The sequence below is a fragment of the Heteronotia binoei genome, chromosome 12 (genome assembly GCF_032191835.1).
Source record: "Heteronotia binoei isolate CCM8104 ecotype False Entrance Well chromosome 12, APGP_CSIRO_Hbin_v1, whole genome shotgun sequence".
Lineage (NCBI taxonomy): Eukaryota > Metazoa > Chordata > Lepidosauria > Squamata > Gekkonidae > Heteronotia > Heteronotia binoei.
The window spans coordinates 6024249-6041641 of NC_083234.1; the positions used below are offsets into that span (position 1 = coordinate 6024249).

The 17393-nt window shown below is 50.8% G+C and overlaps 1 protein-coding gene across 3 annotated transcripts in view; it reads left to right on the plus strand.

The window, feature by feature from the left end:
- DRD2 (dopamine receptor D2) overlaps window positions 1-17393 on the plus strand; it is a 164471-nt gene that overhangs the window by 139525 nt on the left and 7553 nt on the right. For all 3 annotated transcript variants that reach the window (XM_060250765.1, XM_060250767.1, XM_060250766.1), the window contains exons 3-5: window positions 5917-6026; window positions 9305-9441; window positions 12810-13006. In XM_060250765.1, coding sequence (XP_060106748.1) covers window positions 5917-6026; window positions 9305-9441; window positions 12810-13006 — 444 coding nt within the window. The remainder of the gene's footprint in view (window positions 1-5916; window positions 6027-9304; window positions 9442-12809; window positions 13007-17393) is intronic.

Here is a 17393-nt window from a genome sequence, read left to right on the forward strand (position 1 = left end):
TTGCTTTGCAAGGCTTGCTCAAGTTGAGCTACAGAGCAAAGCCTCTATTTTCTCCATTTGCTGAGGCTCCTCTCTTGGGGAGGAATAGCTTGCTTTGCCAGGCTCTCTCAATTGCACAGCAGAGCTACTGAGCCAAGCCTCTCTTCCTTCTACAGGCTGAGGCTCCCTCCCCCCAATCCCCTGGGGAAGGAAGGAAAGAGCCAGAGCTTCCTTTGCCCAGTTCCCTAGTTCCCATGGGAGAAATACAATGAAAGCATCTTTAAGACCAATGAATGTTAACATTTTAAGCATGTTTAAAGTTTCTTAAAAATATATTTGTGTTTGTCTGTGTCCTTTATAAAATCTATATCTCTGCTCCCTAATCTTAAATAGGTGCACACATGGCCTGGCCAGGCATGGCTCGGCCCAAGCCGACATGGTCTGGCCCAACAAGGACTCATTTATGTCCGATCCGGCCCTCATAACAAATGAGTTCGACACCCTTGCTCCAAAACGTCCATTTTCTCCAGGAATAGCAAAGAGTCCAGTAGCACCTTTAAAACTAACACATTTTATTGTAGCATAAGCTTTTGAGAAACACAGCTCTCTTCGTCAGATGCATCTGACGAAGAGAGCTGTGTTTCTCAAACGCTTGTGCCACAATAAAAATTATTAATCTTCAAGTTGCTACTGGACTCTTTCCTATTTCTGCAGTGACAGACTAACATGGCTAACTCCTCTGAACCTGTTTTCTCCAGGGGAATCGATCTCTGTAAAAGAGAGAGATCGCCAGGCTATGCAAGGCACTTCAACCAAGAGAGAAAGAGAGTCAGGACCTATCTTTCCGAGGTGGCTGTTGTTGTGGGGGTGGAAACCTGGCCCTCTGATCCTCCAGCATGGCTCTTAGCCCACCTCCAAATGAAGATCCGTATGTCAGCGCTACAAAAAGAAAAAAAGGAATTTATGCCAGCATCAAATTAAGAATTAGCCATGATTCATCCATCTCAAGCTTTAATTTCTTTTCATTGTGTTGATTGAATCTTGATGGTTTCGCCTCCTTCTGGATTAATTTTTGTATTCGTTTTTTTTTGTAATTAATTCGTTGGTATTTGGTGTGACATATGGAAATAATAACCAGGACGAGAACAGCAAAAGGGAAGAATTTCAAATGAGCCTCTCGTGGCAAAGTTCTGAATGTTCCAGATCTCGCCAAGAGCTTTTTCAATGCAGCGTCCATTTCTGCTCCGAACAGCCATAAAAGAGATGCCCCTGGGAATTTGGAATCTTTGAAAAGACCATTTCATTTAATTGTACAATTCCATTTACACAAGTTGCAGGTGATTTACCTTCGGCAGCCTGAGTTCGGAAATACCTGTCAGCTCTTGACTTTTGTGCCTGGGCCAAAGGGAGAAAGAAACCCTTTTCCTGTCTGAGGCTTCTTAGGTCTCAAAATTTCCCCAGAGCCAGTTTGGTGTGGTGGTTAAGCGTGCAGACTCTTATCTGGAGAACTGGGTTTGATTCCCCACTCCTCCACTTGCAGCTGCTGGAATGGCCTTGGGTCAGCCATAGCTCTGGCAGAGGTTGTCCTTGAAAGGGCAGCTGCTGTGAGAGCCCTCTCCAGCCCCACCCACCTCACAGGGTGTCTGTTGTGGAGGGGAAGGTAAAGGAGATTGTGAGCCGCTCTGAGACTCTTCGGAGTGGAGGGCGGGATATAAATCCAATAACTTCTTCTTCTTCCCTGCTCCAGAAAGACCTGCCTCACTCCCCAAATCCCTTCAAACAAGAACATACAAATTAGCTCCATTAAGCTAACGGCTAATTTGTTCTGTTCTGAGAACAACAGCACAGGAAAGTAGTACATGAAGCAAATATTTAGAAGAAGCAGACTTCCAAGTCAGGTTGCCAACCTCCAGGTGGGATCTGGAGATCTCCCGGAATTAGAACTAATCTCCAGGTGAGAGAGATCTGTTCCTTTATCTGTGGACTCTATGGCATTATACCATACTGAAGTCCTGTCCCTCCATAACCCTCTCCTTCCCCAGGATCTATCCCCCCCCCAAAAAAAATCTCCCGACATTTCCCAAGTCAGAGTTTTTAACCGAACTTGCAAATGCCATACGCTGAGGTACAAGGAGTGGCGAAGTGCTGTGGCTGCCCTCTGTTGGAAACAGAACACTAGATGAAGGCTGATTCAGGAGGCCAATTCCTTTAATCTTTTAAAAGGATGCTGGAAAAATGAATGGGGTCAGAGGAAAAATCTATCACTGGCAAGAAGAAGAACAACGGAGATTTATACCCTGCCCTTGTCTCTGAATCAGAGCCTCAGAGCGGCTTACAATCTCCTTTATCTCCTTCCCCCACAGCAGACACCCTGTGAAGTGGGTGAGGCTGAGAGAGCTCTGACAGAAGCTGCCCTTTCAAGGACAACTCTGTGAGAGCTCTGGCTAACCCAAGGCCATTCCAGCAGGTGCAAATGGAGGAGTGGGGAATCAAACCTGGTTCTCCCAGATAAGAGTCCGCTCACTTAACCACTACACCAAACTGGCTCTCACATCCAGGGCTGCAATCACATATACTAAATAATGCACTTTCAACCCACTTTTAATGCACTTTCCAACTGGATTTTACTATGTGAACTGGCAGAATCTAGTTGGAAAGTGCATTGCAAGTCGATCGAAACTGCATCATTTAGCGTGTGTGATCACAGCCCAGGACAACTAAATGGAACCTCCATGTACGGAGCTTAGAATACCTCAGAAAACCTCTGGTGCAGATCAAGCCATGCAGGGAAGCCGGAGTCCTCACTTTCTGACTGTGGACTTGCCTTAGGCATCCAGCCGGGCACTGCAGAAGAGAAGAAGCTGGGCCTGATCCAGCAGTAGGGTTGCCAATCCCCAGGTGGGGGCAGGGGATCCCCCGGTTTGGAGGCCCTCCTCCCGCTTCAGGGTCATCAGAAAGCAGGGGGAGGGGAGGGAAATGTCTGCTGGGAACTCTATTATTCCCTATGGAGATTTATTTCCATAGAAAATCATGGAGAATTGATCCGCGGGTATCTGGGGCTCTGGGGGGGGGGCTGTTTTTTGAGGTAGAGGCACCAAATACTCAATACAGCATCTAGTGCCTCTCCCCAAAATATCCTCCAAGTTTCAAAATGATTGAACCAGGGGGTCCAATTCTATGAGCCCCAAAAGAGGGTGCCCCTATCCTTCATTATTTCCTATGGAAGGAAGGCATTGAAAAGGTGTGCCATCCCTTTAAATGTGATGGCCAGAACACCCCTTTGGAGTTCAATTAGGCTTGTCACACCTTTGCTCCTGGCTCCTCCCCAAAGTCTCCTGGATCCACCCCCAAAGTCTCCCAGCTCCACCCCCAAAGTCCCCAGATATTTCTTCAATTGGACTTGGCAACCCTATCCAGCAGGGCTTTTCATAGGGTCTCCAGCTGCTTTCCGCAGCTGCCTCAGAGAAAGGCAGCTAAGGCTTGTACCTCCCCACTCTCGCCCATGCCAAATGTAACACCTTGCTCGTTTGTCTGCTAATCCCTTCTGAAGGGGCCCGTCTTCTTCCATCAAGCCAGTGATGCTGAGAGACACTGGGGCAGATTCCAAGAAACCCAGGCCAAGCAGCACTGGCCCAGGGAGGCTGTTGACAGCTTGCGAGATGAGGATTCAGGACAATGTTTGTCTGTTTCCAAATTCTCTCAGGCTGACAGGATCAGTGCTGATCGCTCTGGACACATCTAGATGTTTATGTTACAAGCCAGGAGCATCTGGAAACATGCTCAAAGGTGTGATTTGCGCAGTTAAGGGAATATGCCGTGTGCATGCTCGGTTTTCTTAAAAGTAAATCAAGTCCAGCGTTCCATCGAAGAAACGCAAGTGTTGTCCTTGAGGAGAAGTAGTTTGGCATATGTTTGTTTCCGTCACTAACCTGCTTGCTCATTCTTAACAAAAGGCAAAGGGATCCACAGTGATGTATAGTTTCAGTAGTGATAAATACCCAGAGCTGTCTGTCCCGAGCAGATGCTAGCTTAAAGGGTGCATCATGGGTTCCTGCGTTTTGTTCCCTTGTCTGAAATTTTTGAGTTCACAGATATGCAGGAAGATTAAACAACAGCCATTAACCGCAGCAAGTTAACCCTTTAACTTACCAGTTTGGTTAAGTATGCAGACTCTTATCTGGGAGAACTGGGTTTGATTCCCCCCTCCTCCACTTGCAGCAGCTAGAATGGCCTTGGGTCAGCCATAGCCCTGGCAGAGTTGTCCTTGAAAGGGCAGCTTCCGTGAGAACTCTCTCAGCCCCACCCACCTCACAGGGTGTCTGTTGTGGGGGAGGGAAGGAGATTGTAGGCCGCTCTGAGACTCTGTCCTTGAAAGGGCAGCTTCTGTCAGAGCTCTCTCAGCCCCACCCACCTCACAGAATGTCTGTTGTGGGGGAGGGAAGGAGATTGTAGGCTGCTCTGAGACTCTGTCCTTGAAAGGGCAGCTTCTGTCAGAGCTCTCTCAGCCCCACCCACCTCACAGGGTGTCCGTTGTGGGGGAGGGAAGGAGATTGTAGGCCGCTCTGAGACTCTGTCCTTGAAAGGGCAGCTTCTGTCAGAGCTCTCTCAGCCCCACCCACCTCACAGGGTGTCTGTTGTGGGGGAGGGAAGGAGATTGTAGGCCACTCTGAGACTCTGTCCTTGAAAGGGCAGCTTCTGTCAGAGCTCTCTCAGCCCCACCCACCTCACAGGGTGTCTGTTGTGGGGGAGGGAAGGAGATTGTAGGCCACTCTGAGACTCTGTCCTTGAAAGGGCAACTTCTGTCAGAGCTCTCTCAGCCCCACCCACCTCACAGGGTGTCTGTTGTGGGGCGGGGGAAGGTAAAGGAGATTGTGACTGCTCTGAGATTCAGAGTATAGGGTGGGGTATAAGTCTGCAGTCTTCTTCTTCTTCTTACCAGGGAAGGTTCTGGTGGGCCCCTGAACTGTGTTGGTTCTTTCATAGATCAAGATGGGGGGCCGTGTTAGTCAGTCTGCAGCAGCAGAGAAGAGGAAGAGTCCAGGAGCACCTGAAAGACGCACAAAATTCGCGGCTGCAGGGGAGGAGCTTACGTGAAAGGTGGTTTGCCATTGCCTGTCTCTGCAGAGTGACCCTGGAAGGCAGCACTGCTTAGCTTCTGAGATCCGAAGAGATCAGGCTAGCCTGGGCCATCTAGATCGGGGCTTGGCTCTTTGCTACTTAGAATCCTAGAATCCCAGAGTGGGAAGGGACCTCCAGGGTCATCTAGTCCAACCCCATGCACAATGCAGAAAACTCACAAACACCTCCCCCTAAATTCACAGGATCTTCATTGCTGTCAGATGGCCATCTAGCCTCTGCTTAAAAAAAGCTCCAAGGAAGGAGAGCCCACCACCTCCTGAGGAAGCCTGTTCCACTGAGGAACCGCTCTAATGGTCAGGAAGTTCTTCCTAATGTTGAGCCAGAAATTCTTCTGATTTAATTTCAACCCATTGGTTCTGGTCCTACCTTCTGGGGCCACAGAAAACAATTCCTCACCATCCTCTATAGGACAGCCCTTCAAGGACTTGAAGATGGTGATCCTATCACCTCTCAGCCGCCTCCTCTCCAGGCTAAACATGCCCAGCTCCTTCAGCCTTTCCTCATAGGACTTGGTCTCCAGACCCCTCACCATCTTCGTTGCCCTCCTCTGGACCCGTTCCAGCTTGTCTAGATCCTTCTTAAAATGTGGTGCCCAAAACTGAACGCAATACTCCAGGTGAGGTCTTACCAGAGCGGAGTAAAGCGATACCAGCCCTTCACGTGATCTGGACACTACACTTCTGTGGATACAGCCCAAAATTGTGTTTGCCTTTTTAGCCACCGCATCACACTGTTGACTCCTGTTCATAAAGCTTCATGATCGTAAAGCTTTTCCTTTCGTTTGCTCTTTCCCATCAGGTGGTCGGGGAGTGGCGGTTCAGCCAGATCCACTGCGACATCTTTGTCACCCTGGACGTTATGATGTGCACAGCCAGCATCCTCAACCTCTGCGCCATCAGCATTGACAGGTAAAGAATCGCTCCCTCGTTTCTACACAAATAGGCACCCCAACATGTTGCCTGTGGGCATCGTGGAGCAGCTGCTGCCTTTCCTGGCACCTGCAAAGTGTTTCTAGGGAATGGATGGGTGGCGCTTTTGCCCTGCAAAGCTTCTTGTTGCCCGTTGGTGCTTTAGTTGGCTGTGCAGGTTTGCAAAACCAGTGCTTTGGCAGCGGCTGCCACCACAACACAAAGCTCTTCACAGTCTGACTGAAGGTAAGCTGCCATGACAGACTATTGGGACCATGGAGAGACTATTACAAAGTAGGGTTGCCAATCCCCAGGTGGGGGCAGGGGATCCCCCGGTTTGGAGGCCCTCCCCCCCTCCCTGCTTCAGGATCGTCAGAAAGCGGGAGGAGGGAAGGGAAATGTCTGCTGGGAACTCTGTTATTCCCTATGGAGATTTATTCCCATAGAAAATCATGGAGAATTGATCCGCGGGGCTCTGGGGGGGGGGCTGTATTGGGGGGTAGAGGTACCAAATTTTCAGTATAGCATCTAGTGCCTCTCCCCAAAATACCCACCAACTTTAAAAAAGATTGGACCCGGGGGTCCAGTTCTATGAGCCCCCAAATAAGGTGCCCCTATCCTTCATTATTTCCTATGGAAGGAAGGCATTGAAAAGGTGTGCCGTCCCTTTAAATGTGATGGCCAGAACTCCCTTTGGAGTTCAATTATGCTTGTCACAGCCTTGATCTTGGCTCCACCCCTAATGTCTCCTGGCTCCACCCCCAAAGTGCCCAGATGTTTCTTGATTTGGACTTGGCAACCCTATTACAAAGTAAACACTCAACCTCATTCCATGTAAAAATATACGTAACAACTCATTACCGATTATAACAATAATCCATATTCTGTAGCAAGTTCAAATAGTGTGTATTACAAAGTATACAAACTATGAGAGACCGCACATAAAATTCTCCATCCGCAATACATTTTTTACTCCTACTGTTTCTTCTGTGACCAATGTCCAAATCTATTTATAATGAATCCAGTCCAGTGGCTAAGAGAACCAGTCCAAAAATCGTTTCCAAACGTTTGGAAAAGCCGGCATGAATGGAATTTGCAGAAACGTGCCATAGTGATATGAAAACATCGTAGTGAAATGAAATGAATGAGACATACAGAAAAGCAAATGGAGATTTCTGGCACCACTTACTTACTGCACTTTATATTGGAGAAGACAGTCCCTGGGAGAAGGGCTTTGAGGCTCGGAACGATGTTTGGACCGGTTCTCTTGCTCGTCAGACTATATTCATGATAAATAGATTTGGACATTGGTCCCAGAAGAAACAGGAGTAAGAGTGTATTGTGGATGGAGAATTTTATGTATGGTCTCTCGTAGTTTGTATATTTTGCATTGCACGCTATTTGGACTTGTTACAGAATATAGATTATTGTTACAATCGGTAATAAGCTGTTGCATATTTTTTACACGAAGCGAGGTTGGGTGTTTTCTTTAAAGGCAAGCTGTGGCAGCCATTTTGTGGCAGCCATTGGGTTGCTGCGCCCACCTTGGTTTGTCAGAATTCCAAAAGTGCCCACAGGCTAGAAGAAGTTGGGAACCCCAAAACTGACCCTTGCAAACATCTCTCACCAGACAGCATCTATGCTTCCTGACAAAACACTGCTGCACTGTTGGGTCCAACTGGATACCCCAGCTTCGTGTAGTGGTGAAGTGTGACGACTCTTATCTGGGAGAACCGGGTTTGATTCCCCACTCCTCCACTTGCAGCTGCTGGAATGGCCTTGGGTCAGCCATAGCTCTGGCAGAGGTTGTCCTTGAAAGGGCGGCTGCTGTGAGAGCTCTCTCAGCCCCACCTACCTCACAGGGCATCTGTTGTGCAGGAGGAAGGGAAAGGAGATTGTGAGCCGCTCTGAGACTCTGATATTCAGAGTAGAGGGAGGGGTATAAATCCAGTGTATTCTTAGAGAGCCAGTTTGGTGTAGAGAGAGCCAGTTTGATGTAGTGGTGAAGTGTGAAGACTCTTATCTGGGAGAACCGGGTTTGATTCCCCACGCCTCCACTTGCAGCTGCTAGCATGGCCTTGGGTCAGCCATAGCTCTGGCAGAGGTTGTCCTTGAAAGGGCAGCTGCTGGGAGAGCTCTCTCAGCCCGACCCACATCACAGGGCGTCTGTTCTGGGGGAGGAAGGTAAAGGAGATTGTGAGCCGCTCTGAGACTCTTCGGAGTGGAGGGCGGGATATAAATCCAATATCTTCATCTACCTCACAGGGTGTCTGTTGTGGGGGAGGAAGGGAAAGGAGATGGTGAGCCGCTCTGAGACTCTTCGGAGTGGAGGGCGGGATATAAACTCAGTATCTTCATCTACCTCACAGGGTGTCTGCTGTGGGGGAGGAAGGGAAAGGAGATTGTGAGCCGCTCTGAGACTCTTCGGAGTGGAGGGCGGGATATAAATCCAATATCTTCATTTACCTCACAGGGTGTCTGTTGTGGGGGAGGAAGGGAAAGGAGATTGTGAGCCGCTCTGAGACTCTTCGGAGTGGAGGGCGGGATATAAACTCAATATCTTCATCTACCTCACAGGGTGTCTGTTGTGGGGGAGGAAGGGAAAGGAGATTGTGAGCCGCTCTGAGACTCTTCAGAGTGGAGGGTGGGATATAAATCCAATATCTTCATTTACCTCACAGGGTGTCTGTTGTGGGGGAGGAAGGGAAAGGAGATTGTGAGCCGCTCTGAGACTCTTCGGAGTGGAGGGCGGGATATAAATCCAATATCTTCATCTACCTCACAGGGTGTCTGTTGTGGGGGAGGAAGGGAAAGGAGATTGTGAGCCGCTCTGAGACTCTGCGGAGTGGAGGGCGGGATATAAATCCAATATCTTCATCTACCTCACAGGGTGTCTGTTGTGGGGGAGGAAGGGAAAGGAGATTGTGAGCCGCTCTGAGACTCTGCGGAGTGGAGGGCGGGATATAAATCCAATATCTTCATCTACCTCACAGGGTGTCTGTTGTGGGGGAGGAAGGGAAAGGAGATTGTGAGCCGCTCTGAGACTCTGCGGAGTGGAGGGCGGGATATAAATCCAATATCTTCATCTACCTCACAGGGTGTCTGTTGTGGGGGAAGGAGATAAAGAAGACTGTGAGCCGCTCTGTGTCTCTGATCCAGGGAGAAGGGCGGGGTATAAATCTGCAGCCTCCTTCGTCTTCTTCTTGCCTGGTTTTCAGCTGCCCAGGTGAGCAGCAGCGCTGTACTGACGCCTGCCCTTTCTGTCTCCCGGCTCACAGGTACACCGCTGTAGCGATGCCAATGCTTTACAATACCCGCTACAGCTCCAAGCGCAGGGTCACCGTCATGATCGCGGTGGTTTGGGTCCTGTCTTTTGCCATCTCCTGCCCGCTGCTTTTCGGGCTGAACAACACAGGTGAGCACCGCAGAATGGTCAGCCGGCGATGTGCTCTGTGCAGGATTAAAATGCATGGAGGCCGTACTTTGAACCCGTGCTATGTCCGCTGCATCCTTTCGAGCGTCCCAAACATTGTCTCCTTGGTAACACAGAAGTTGGTGCTCTCTCGGCTCCTTGGGGCAACTGGACATTCAGCCATCTCACATGTCTCTGCTGGTCACACTGGGCTTGTGACGCGGCGTACTCTCATCTGCTGTAGGGGGCGCACTCCCCCCCCCTTGCTCTCCTTCTCCCATAGAAGCAAACAGGTCCTGTTGGTGTCTGTTGGAGAGTCTCACACGGCAGTCAGAGGTACAGCGGGGGGTAGAATTCTAACAGGAGCTCCTTTGCATATTAGGCCACACACCCCCTGAGGTAGCCAATCCTACTGTGTTTATTTTTATTGTGTAAATTATTAATGTATTTTAATTCTTGATTTTATGTTAGAAATTTGTGTTATGAGCCGCCCTGAGCCCGTTTCGGTGCGGAAGGGCGGGATATAAATCGAATGAAATGAATAAATTAAATAAATACTGGAGCTTGCAAAGAAGAGCCCTGTCAGCTCTTGGAGGATTGGCTACATCAGGGGGTGTGGCCTAATATGCAAAGGAGCTCCTGCTAGAATCCCACCCCCGGATACAGCATCCGTTGTACACAGGACTGCCCTGCATTAGCAAGCAAAGGGAATGCTGCTTTCAGCAGAGGGTGATTCGAAGGTGGAATTCACTGCCAGACGATGTCGTGATGGCCGCAGGAAGAAATAACTTTAAAAGGGGATTCAATAAATTCATGGAGGATAAGTCAATCCAGGGCTTTTTGTGTAGCAGGAGCTCCTTTGCATATTAGGCCACACCCTCCTGATGTAGCCAATCCTCCTGGAGCTTACAGTAGGCCCTGTACTGAGAGCCCTGTAAGCTCCTGGAGGAGTGGCTACATCAGGGGTGTGTGGCCTAAGATGCAAAGGAATAACTGCTACAAAAAAAAGCCCTGAGTCTGTCAATGGCTACAATGGAACCTCCATGTTCAGAGGCATTACACCTCTGAATCCCAGAGCCAGAAGGCAATATCAGAGGGAGGCCTCGGCCTCTCTGCTGTGCTGTTGGCCCTCCGGAGAAACTGGCTGGCCACTGTGTGAGACAGGAGGCTGGACCAGATGGGCCCTCACTGGTCTGACCCAGCAGATGTTCTGATGTTCTTCTCAGGGGAAGGCCTCAACCTATTTGTCCTGCTGTTGGCCCTCCATAGTTGGCCACTGTGTGAGACAGGAGGCTGGACTAGATGGGCCCTCACTGGTCTGATCCAGCAGGGCTCTTCTGATGTTCTTCTCAGGGGAAGGCCTCGACCTATTTGTCCTGCTGTTGGCCCTCCATAGTTGGCCACTGTGTGAGACAGGAGGCTGGACTAGATGGGCCCTCACTGGTCTGATCCAGCAGGGCTCTTCTGATGTTCTTCTCAGGGGAAGGCCTCAGCCTCTCTGCCCTGTTGTTGGCCCTCCAGAGGAACTGGCTGGCCACTGTGTGAGACAGGAGGTTGGACTAGATGGACCCTCCCTGGTCTGATCCAGCAGGGCTCTTCTAATGTTCTTCTCAGGGGAAGACCTCGGCCTCTCTGCCCTGTTGCTGGCCCTCCAGAGGAACTGGTTGGCCACTGTGTAAGGCAGGAGGTTGGACTAGATGGACCTCTGGTCTGATCCAGCAGAGCTGTTCTGATGTTCTTCTCAGGGGAAGGCCTCGGCCTCTCTGCCCTGTTGTTGGCTTTCCAGAGGAACTGGTTGGCCACTGTGTAAGGCAGGATGCTGGACTAGATGGACCCTCCCTGGTCTGATCCAGCAGGGCTCTTCTTTTCTTAAGTTTACACTATGCATCATCAATCATGTTCAGCCCCACAGACAGCAGGCAGAGACAGGTGGATTTTCCAAATTGAACTGGAAGCAAGGGGTGGGTGCCGCTCAGCACCCATTCCCCAGTTCTGCATACAAATCCTGCCTTCATTGTCAACGCCATCTCTTATTGGTGCAGCCAGATGAGTGGATATGGACACTGGCAACTCGCCCTGATTTATTTATGTATGGATTTATTTAATTCCTTCCTTCCTTGCTTATTTTCTTTATAGTCAGAGGGCTTCTCAGCATTCACGTTGTCTTGTTTGCATGTCCCTGTTACTTCCGGGGGGAGGGGGGGGTGGTCTGTTGCACATGTGTTTTGCTCCCACTAGCATTCCATTTGATACCACATGGCTTTGTGTCCGGCATCTCTCCCTTCAATTTAAACTGAAGGTTTTTATGCTGGACATACAGCAATGCAATATTGATATGACCACTAGGGGGAGAAAAACTCGAGCAGAACAAGTACCACCTCCCCTCCAAGGAACAGGAACACTCAAGTGAGGGAAATGAGGGAAAGCCCCACCTTTCTCACTAAGAGTCAGCCAGATTAACAAATTGGATGAGTAGGCACCGGCCTATGGGCCCCAGGTCAGCTTTTCCCCATTTCTCCCCTTCTTGCTGCCCTCCCAGCCTGTTCGCGCAGCCAGCAACTGATCCACACTTTGCCCCACTTGCCTGGTGTGGCTGCTGCTGGCGTCATCGCCAAGTTTGCCTCTCTCTGCCTCTCCCCTGCAGCTTTGTCAAAGAGCATTTTGAGAAGGTGGTGGGGCAGGTGGGTGCTGTGAGCAGTGGGAAGGGTGCTCCGACTCTGAGCCTCCACTCCATGCCCACTGGCCACCTCTGCTCTTGCACTAGGCAAGCTAACCCCTCCCCCCCACCTTACGTGTGTAGCCACTGTCGAAGATGCTGAGGGAGCCCCCATGATTTTGACTGCCTAGGGGGCTCCACAGGGCTTAACCCAGCACTGCTAAGAGTCAAGGCCAATTGTACGATTAATAAAAAAATAATGCACACAAACGATGCATTAAGGAACGGTTCATCTTTTTTTTTTTCTTCTTATGAGCCACAGTGGAGCAGAAGAATTTCTAGGGCTCCATCATCTTAATCAGGGCGATACCTCAAACCTACAAGGGCAGCAAACAGCCACAGTGGAGGCAAAATTGCCCCCACCTGGGTTAGAAGGATCTGAGGGATCAAGTCCCCCCCCCCCATATTGACCCTGGGTCAAGATGGCTGCTGGGTGTCCAACTGCGGACCTAGTTCTGCCTTGTGATTCGCAGCTCACAGGTAGAAAGTCTCTTGGCTTAGAAGTTCCTGCTTTGGACAGAGGCTGGAGAAATTCGCCCCGTGCCCCTAGAGAGTGCCACTTTCTTTAGTAACACACGCACACACGTACACGCACAAGCTGGCAGTAGCTCCTAATGGCTAGGACAATGCTCCTGCAATCTCTTGTGTCTTCCAGAGAAGAATGAGTGTATCATTGCCAATCCTGCCTTTGTTGTGTATTCCTCTATCGTCTCCTTCTACGTTCCCTTCATTGTCACCCTGCTGGTGTACGTACAGATATACATAGTGCTGCGGAAACGCAGGAAGCGCGTCAACACCAAGCGCATCGCCACCCACCTGGGCCCGGACTCGGACACGCAGGCACCGCTGAAGGTAACTGCCCCCATGCCCCCCTCCCCGATCTCCACCCTCTCTCCTCCCTGGTCCTCTGGCCCCTCGGATTGTCCCCGTCCCCTTTTCCCTCCCCAGATCTGTGCGGCTTCACCTCAGCGAACTTGCAGATTGCAGAGATGGCTGTTGGCTCCTCCAGTCCTTTCTAAGGCCCAGGTGTGCAGTTTCTCCCTGGTGTGTCCCTAGTTGGGGTCCTTTGATTACAGCAGGGGTCTTCAACCTTGTTAAGCTTGCAGGCAATTTTGGATTCCTGAGACAGCATGCTGGGTATAGTTACCAGATGGCCGCCACAAAATGGCTGCTTCAGGAAGTAGAGCCAGTGACAAAATGGCTGCCCATTTTACCTTCCGTCACACGGTGAAGATCCTTGTGCTGCGGTGCCAACGTGACATTTTTAAAAATCTGGAAACCCAATCAGATCACCAGTGGCCAACCAGAGGCCTTGCTGGGCAAATGTTTAGGTTTGCCAGCCTCCAGGTGGGGCCTGGAGATCTCCTGATTTTACAACTGATCTCCAGGGCACATAGATCAGTTCCCCTGGAGAAAATGGCTGCTCTGAGGCCCTTTTGCCCTCCAAGCCCCACCCTCTCCTGGATCCACCCCCAAGGTCTCCAGGTATTATCCAACACAGACCTGGCAATCCTACAAAAGTTTCACCTGGCTAAGGTTGACAAAACCCTCCAGTACTGTGGTGGGGGACAGTTTTCTTATGCACACAAAGCACGTGCGGTGTGATGACATCACCTGGAAGTGACGTCATTGCACCAGGGATGGTGTGTTGGGGATGCTCTAGGACGTGTGCTTAAACTCTATGGTACCATAGAGCTTTACCACGAGTCCTAGAGCATTGCGTTAGGGGCACTCTAGGATTCGAGATAAAATTCTATGGTACCATAGTTTTTTACCCTGCCGTGTTGTCCCCAGTGCAATGATGTCACTTCCAGGTGGCAACCTGGCTCTTCGGGGCTGGGGATCCCCCCGGTGGCTTGCTCCCTACTGGTGGGTTAAAGCCTTCCAGACCGGGGAATCCCTGCCCCCAGCGGGAGTTTGGCAGCCCTACACCTGGTTAGGGTTGCCAATCCCCAGGTGGGGGCAGGGGATCCCCCAGTTTGGAGACCCTCCCCCCGCTTCAGGGTCGTCAGAAAGCGGGGGGAAGGGAGGGAAATATCTGCTGGGAACTCTATTATTCCCTATGGAGATATATTCCCATAAAAAATCATGGAGAATTGATCCGCGGGTATCTGGGGCTCTGGGGGGGGGCTGTTTTTCGGGGTAGAGGCACCAAATTTTCAGTATAACATCTAGTGCCTCTCCCCAAAATATCCCCCCAGTTTCAACAAGATTGGACCAGGGTGTCCAATTCTATGAGCCCCAAAAGAAGGTGCCCCGATCTTTCATGATTTCCTATGGAAGGAAGGCATGGAAAAGGTGTGCCGTCCCTTTAAATGTGAGGGCCGGAACTCCCTTTGGAGTTCAATTATGCTTGTCACACCCTTGATCTTGGATCCACCCCTAATGTCTCCTGGCTCCACCCCCAAAGTCCCCAGATATTTCTTGAATTGGACTTGGCAACCCTACACCTGGTTCTGCCCACTTTCTCTAAATCACTTGGCGGTGGGCACTAGGAAAGGCGCTGGCGGGAACCGTGACACCCACAAGCACCATATTGAGGCTCCTTGGACTGCAGGCTCCTTTGTTCTTGGCACTATAGTTTCACTGCTGCTTCTGCGCGAGCATATTTGAGGGCTCAGGGCTATAGAGACCACCTTCCGCTGCCTCTTCGTTCGTCCCATTTCTTGAGTCGGGTGCATGACTTAATCCTGCCAGACCCGGACCCAGCAGAACTCCCCCCGGCTGGAGCGAAGAACAACACGCAGTGAACAACAGCGAGGAAAGGACTTGGCACAGCGACAGCAGAGACAAAGGAGGAGGAAACAGAGACATGAGGCTAATTAATTTTCTGTCTGTCTCCTTAGTGACACTTCAAGCAACAAGGGCTGTGTTCCCTTTGGCCACCGTCCAACAGTTTTAAAACACAAACAGAGTCCTTCCCAGAGGGGAAATGCCAATTTATGAGCTCTTCCACAAATCTTTAAGTGCCCTGTTATCTTTTTTATCCTTTCAATGGGGACGTGGCAGAGGTTTATAAAATTATACACAGGGTAGAGTGGGTGAGCAAAGAGAACTTTTCCTCCTTCTCCCGAAATACTAGAACTCAGGGTATCCAATGAAGCTGAGGGGTGCTAGGTTCAGAACAAACAAAAGGACATACTATCTTTTACTATCTTCTACAGAGAGTGTGGAATCTGCCACCAGAGGATGCAGAGATGGCCACAGGTGGGATTAGACAAGTTCATGAAGGAAAGGCCCATCTGTGACTATTAGGGTTGCCAGGTCAGACTCAAGAGATATCTGGGGACTTTGGGGATGGAGCCAGGAGGTTTTGGGGGTGGAGCCAGGAGATTTTGGGGGTGGAACCACGAGCAAGGGGTGTGACAAGCACGACTGAACACCAAAGAGAGTTCTGGCCATCACGTTTAAAGGGTCCATACACCTTTTAAATACATCCCTTCCTCTGGAAGTAATGATGGATAGGACACCTTTTGGGGGCTCCTAGAACTGGACCCCCTGGTCCAATCTTTTTGAAATTTGGGGGGTGTTTTGAGGAGAGGCCCCAGATGCTATGCCAAAACTTTGGTGCATCTATGTAAAAAAACAGCCTCCTCCCCAGAGCCCCAGATACTCAGGGATCAATTCTTCATTATATCCTATGAGAATCGGCCTCCATAAGGAATAATGGAGTGCCTGGCAGATATTTCCCCCCCCCTCGCTTTCTGATGACCCTGAGGGGGAGGGCCTCCAAACCAGAGCATCTCCTGTCCTCACCTGGGGATTGGCAACCCTGTGCTAAGTGCCCTGTAAGCTCTTGGTGGATTGGCCATATCAGGGGTGCGTGGCCTAATATGCAAAGGAGTTCCTGCTACAAAAAAAAAAAGCCTTGCTACTAGCCGTAGTGGCTAAAGTGAACCTCCACAAATCCTCTAAATCCCAGAACCAGGAGGCAACATCAGGGGAAGGCCTCAGCCTCAATGTCCTCCAGAGGAACTGTCTGGCCACTGTGTGAGACAGGAGGCTGGACTAGATGGATGACTGCCCTGACCCAGCGGGGCTCTTCTGATGTTCTTCTCAGGGAAAGGCCTCAGCCTCTCTGCCCTGTTGTTGGCCTTCCAGAGGAACTGGCTGGCCACTGTGTGAGGCAGGAGGCTGGACTAGATGGATGACTGCCCTGACCCAGCGGGGCTCTTCTGATGTTCTTCTCAGGGAAAGGCCTCAGCCTCTCTGCCCTGTTGTTGGCCTTCCAGAGGAACTGGCTGGCCACTGTGTGAGGCAGGATGCTGGACTAGATGGATGACTGCCCTGACCCAGCGGGGCTCTTCTGATGTTCTTCTCAGGGAAAGGCCTCAGCCTCTCTGCCCTGTTGTTGGCCTTCCAGAGGAACTGGCTGGCCACTGTGTGAGGCAGGATGCTGGACTAGAGGGACCACTGCCCAGATTCAGCAGAGCTCTTCTGAGGTTCTTCTCAGGGAAAGGCCTCAGCCTCTCTGCCCTGTTGTTGGCCTTCCAAAGGAACTGGCTGGCCACTGTGTGAGGCAGGATGCTGGACTAGAGGGACCACTGCCCAGATTCAGCAGAGCTCTTCTGAGGTTCTTATCAGGGGAAGGCCTTGGGTTCTATGTCTTATTTGTTGGCCCTCCAGAGGAACTGATTGGCCACCGTGTGAGACAGGATGCTGGACTAGATGGATGACTGCTCTGATCCAGCAGGGCTCTTCTGATGTTCTGGTGCTTTTCTTTGCCCTGCAAAACTCGGGGCACTGGCCCACGCCTCTCGTTCATGCATTGATCAGGCAAGCACCGGTTGAGTTTTCATGGGAGTTCCTAGACTGTCCTTTGAGCACACAGACAAAAGATCTGGGCAGACTGGAAAAGGCGGATGGCTAACAAGATCTGCTCCTGTGGTTTGGGACCCGCCCTGCTTACTGCAGCCCACCAGATTTGAACAACCCCCCCTCCTCAGGGGCTTGGTGACCCTTGTAGACTTTGTTGCCTAAAAAGTTGAGGGATGGTTGGACGCCCAGCTGACCACAGGACATGGATGGATGGCGAATGGCATTGGGATGGGATGGGGTGTATGCAAGCTTGATGGCAACAGAAATGTTCTGAGATAGGCGTCAGCCATAGGGTTGCCAATCCCCAGGTGAGGCCAGGGGATCCCCCGGTTTGGAGGCTCCCCCCCCCCCTGCTTTCTGAAGCGGGCAGGGGGGGAATGTCTGCTGGGCAGTCATTATTCTCTACGGCAGGGGTGGCCAA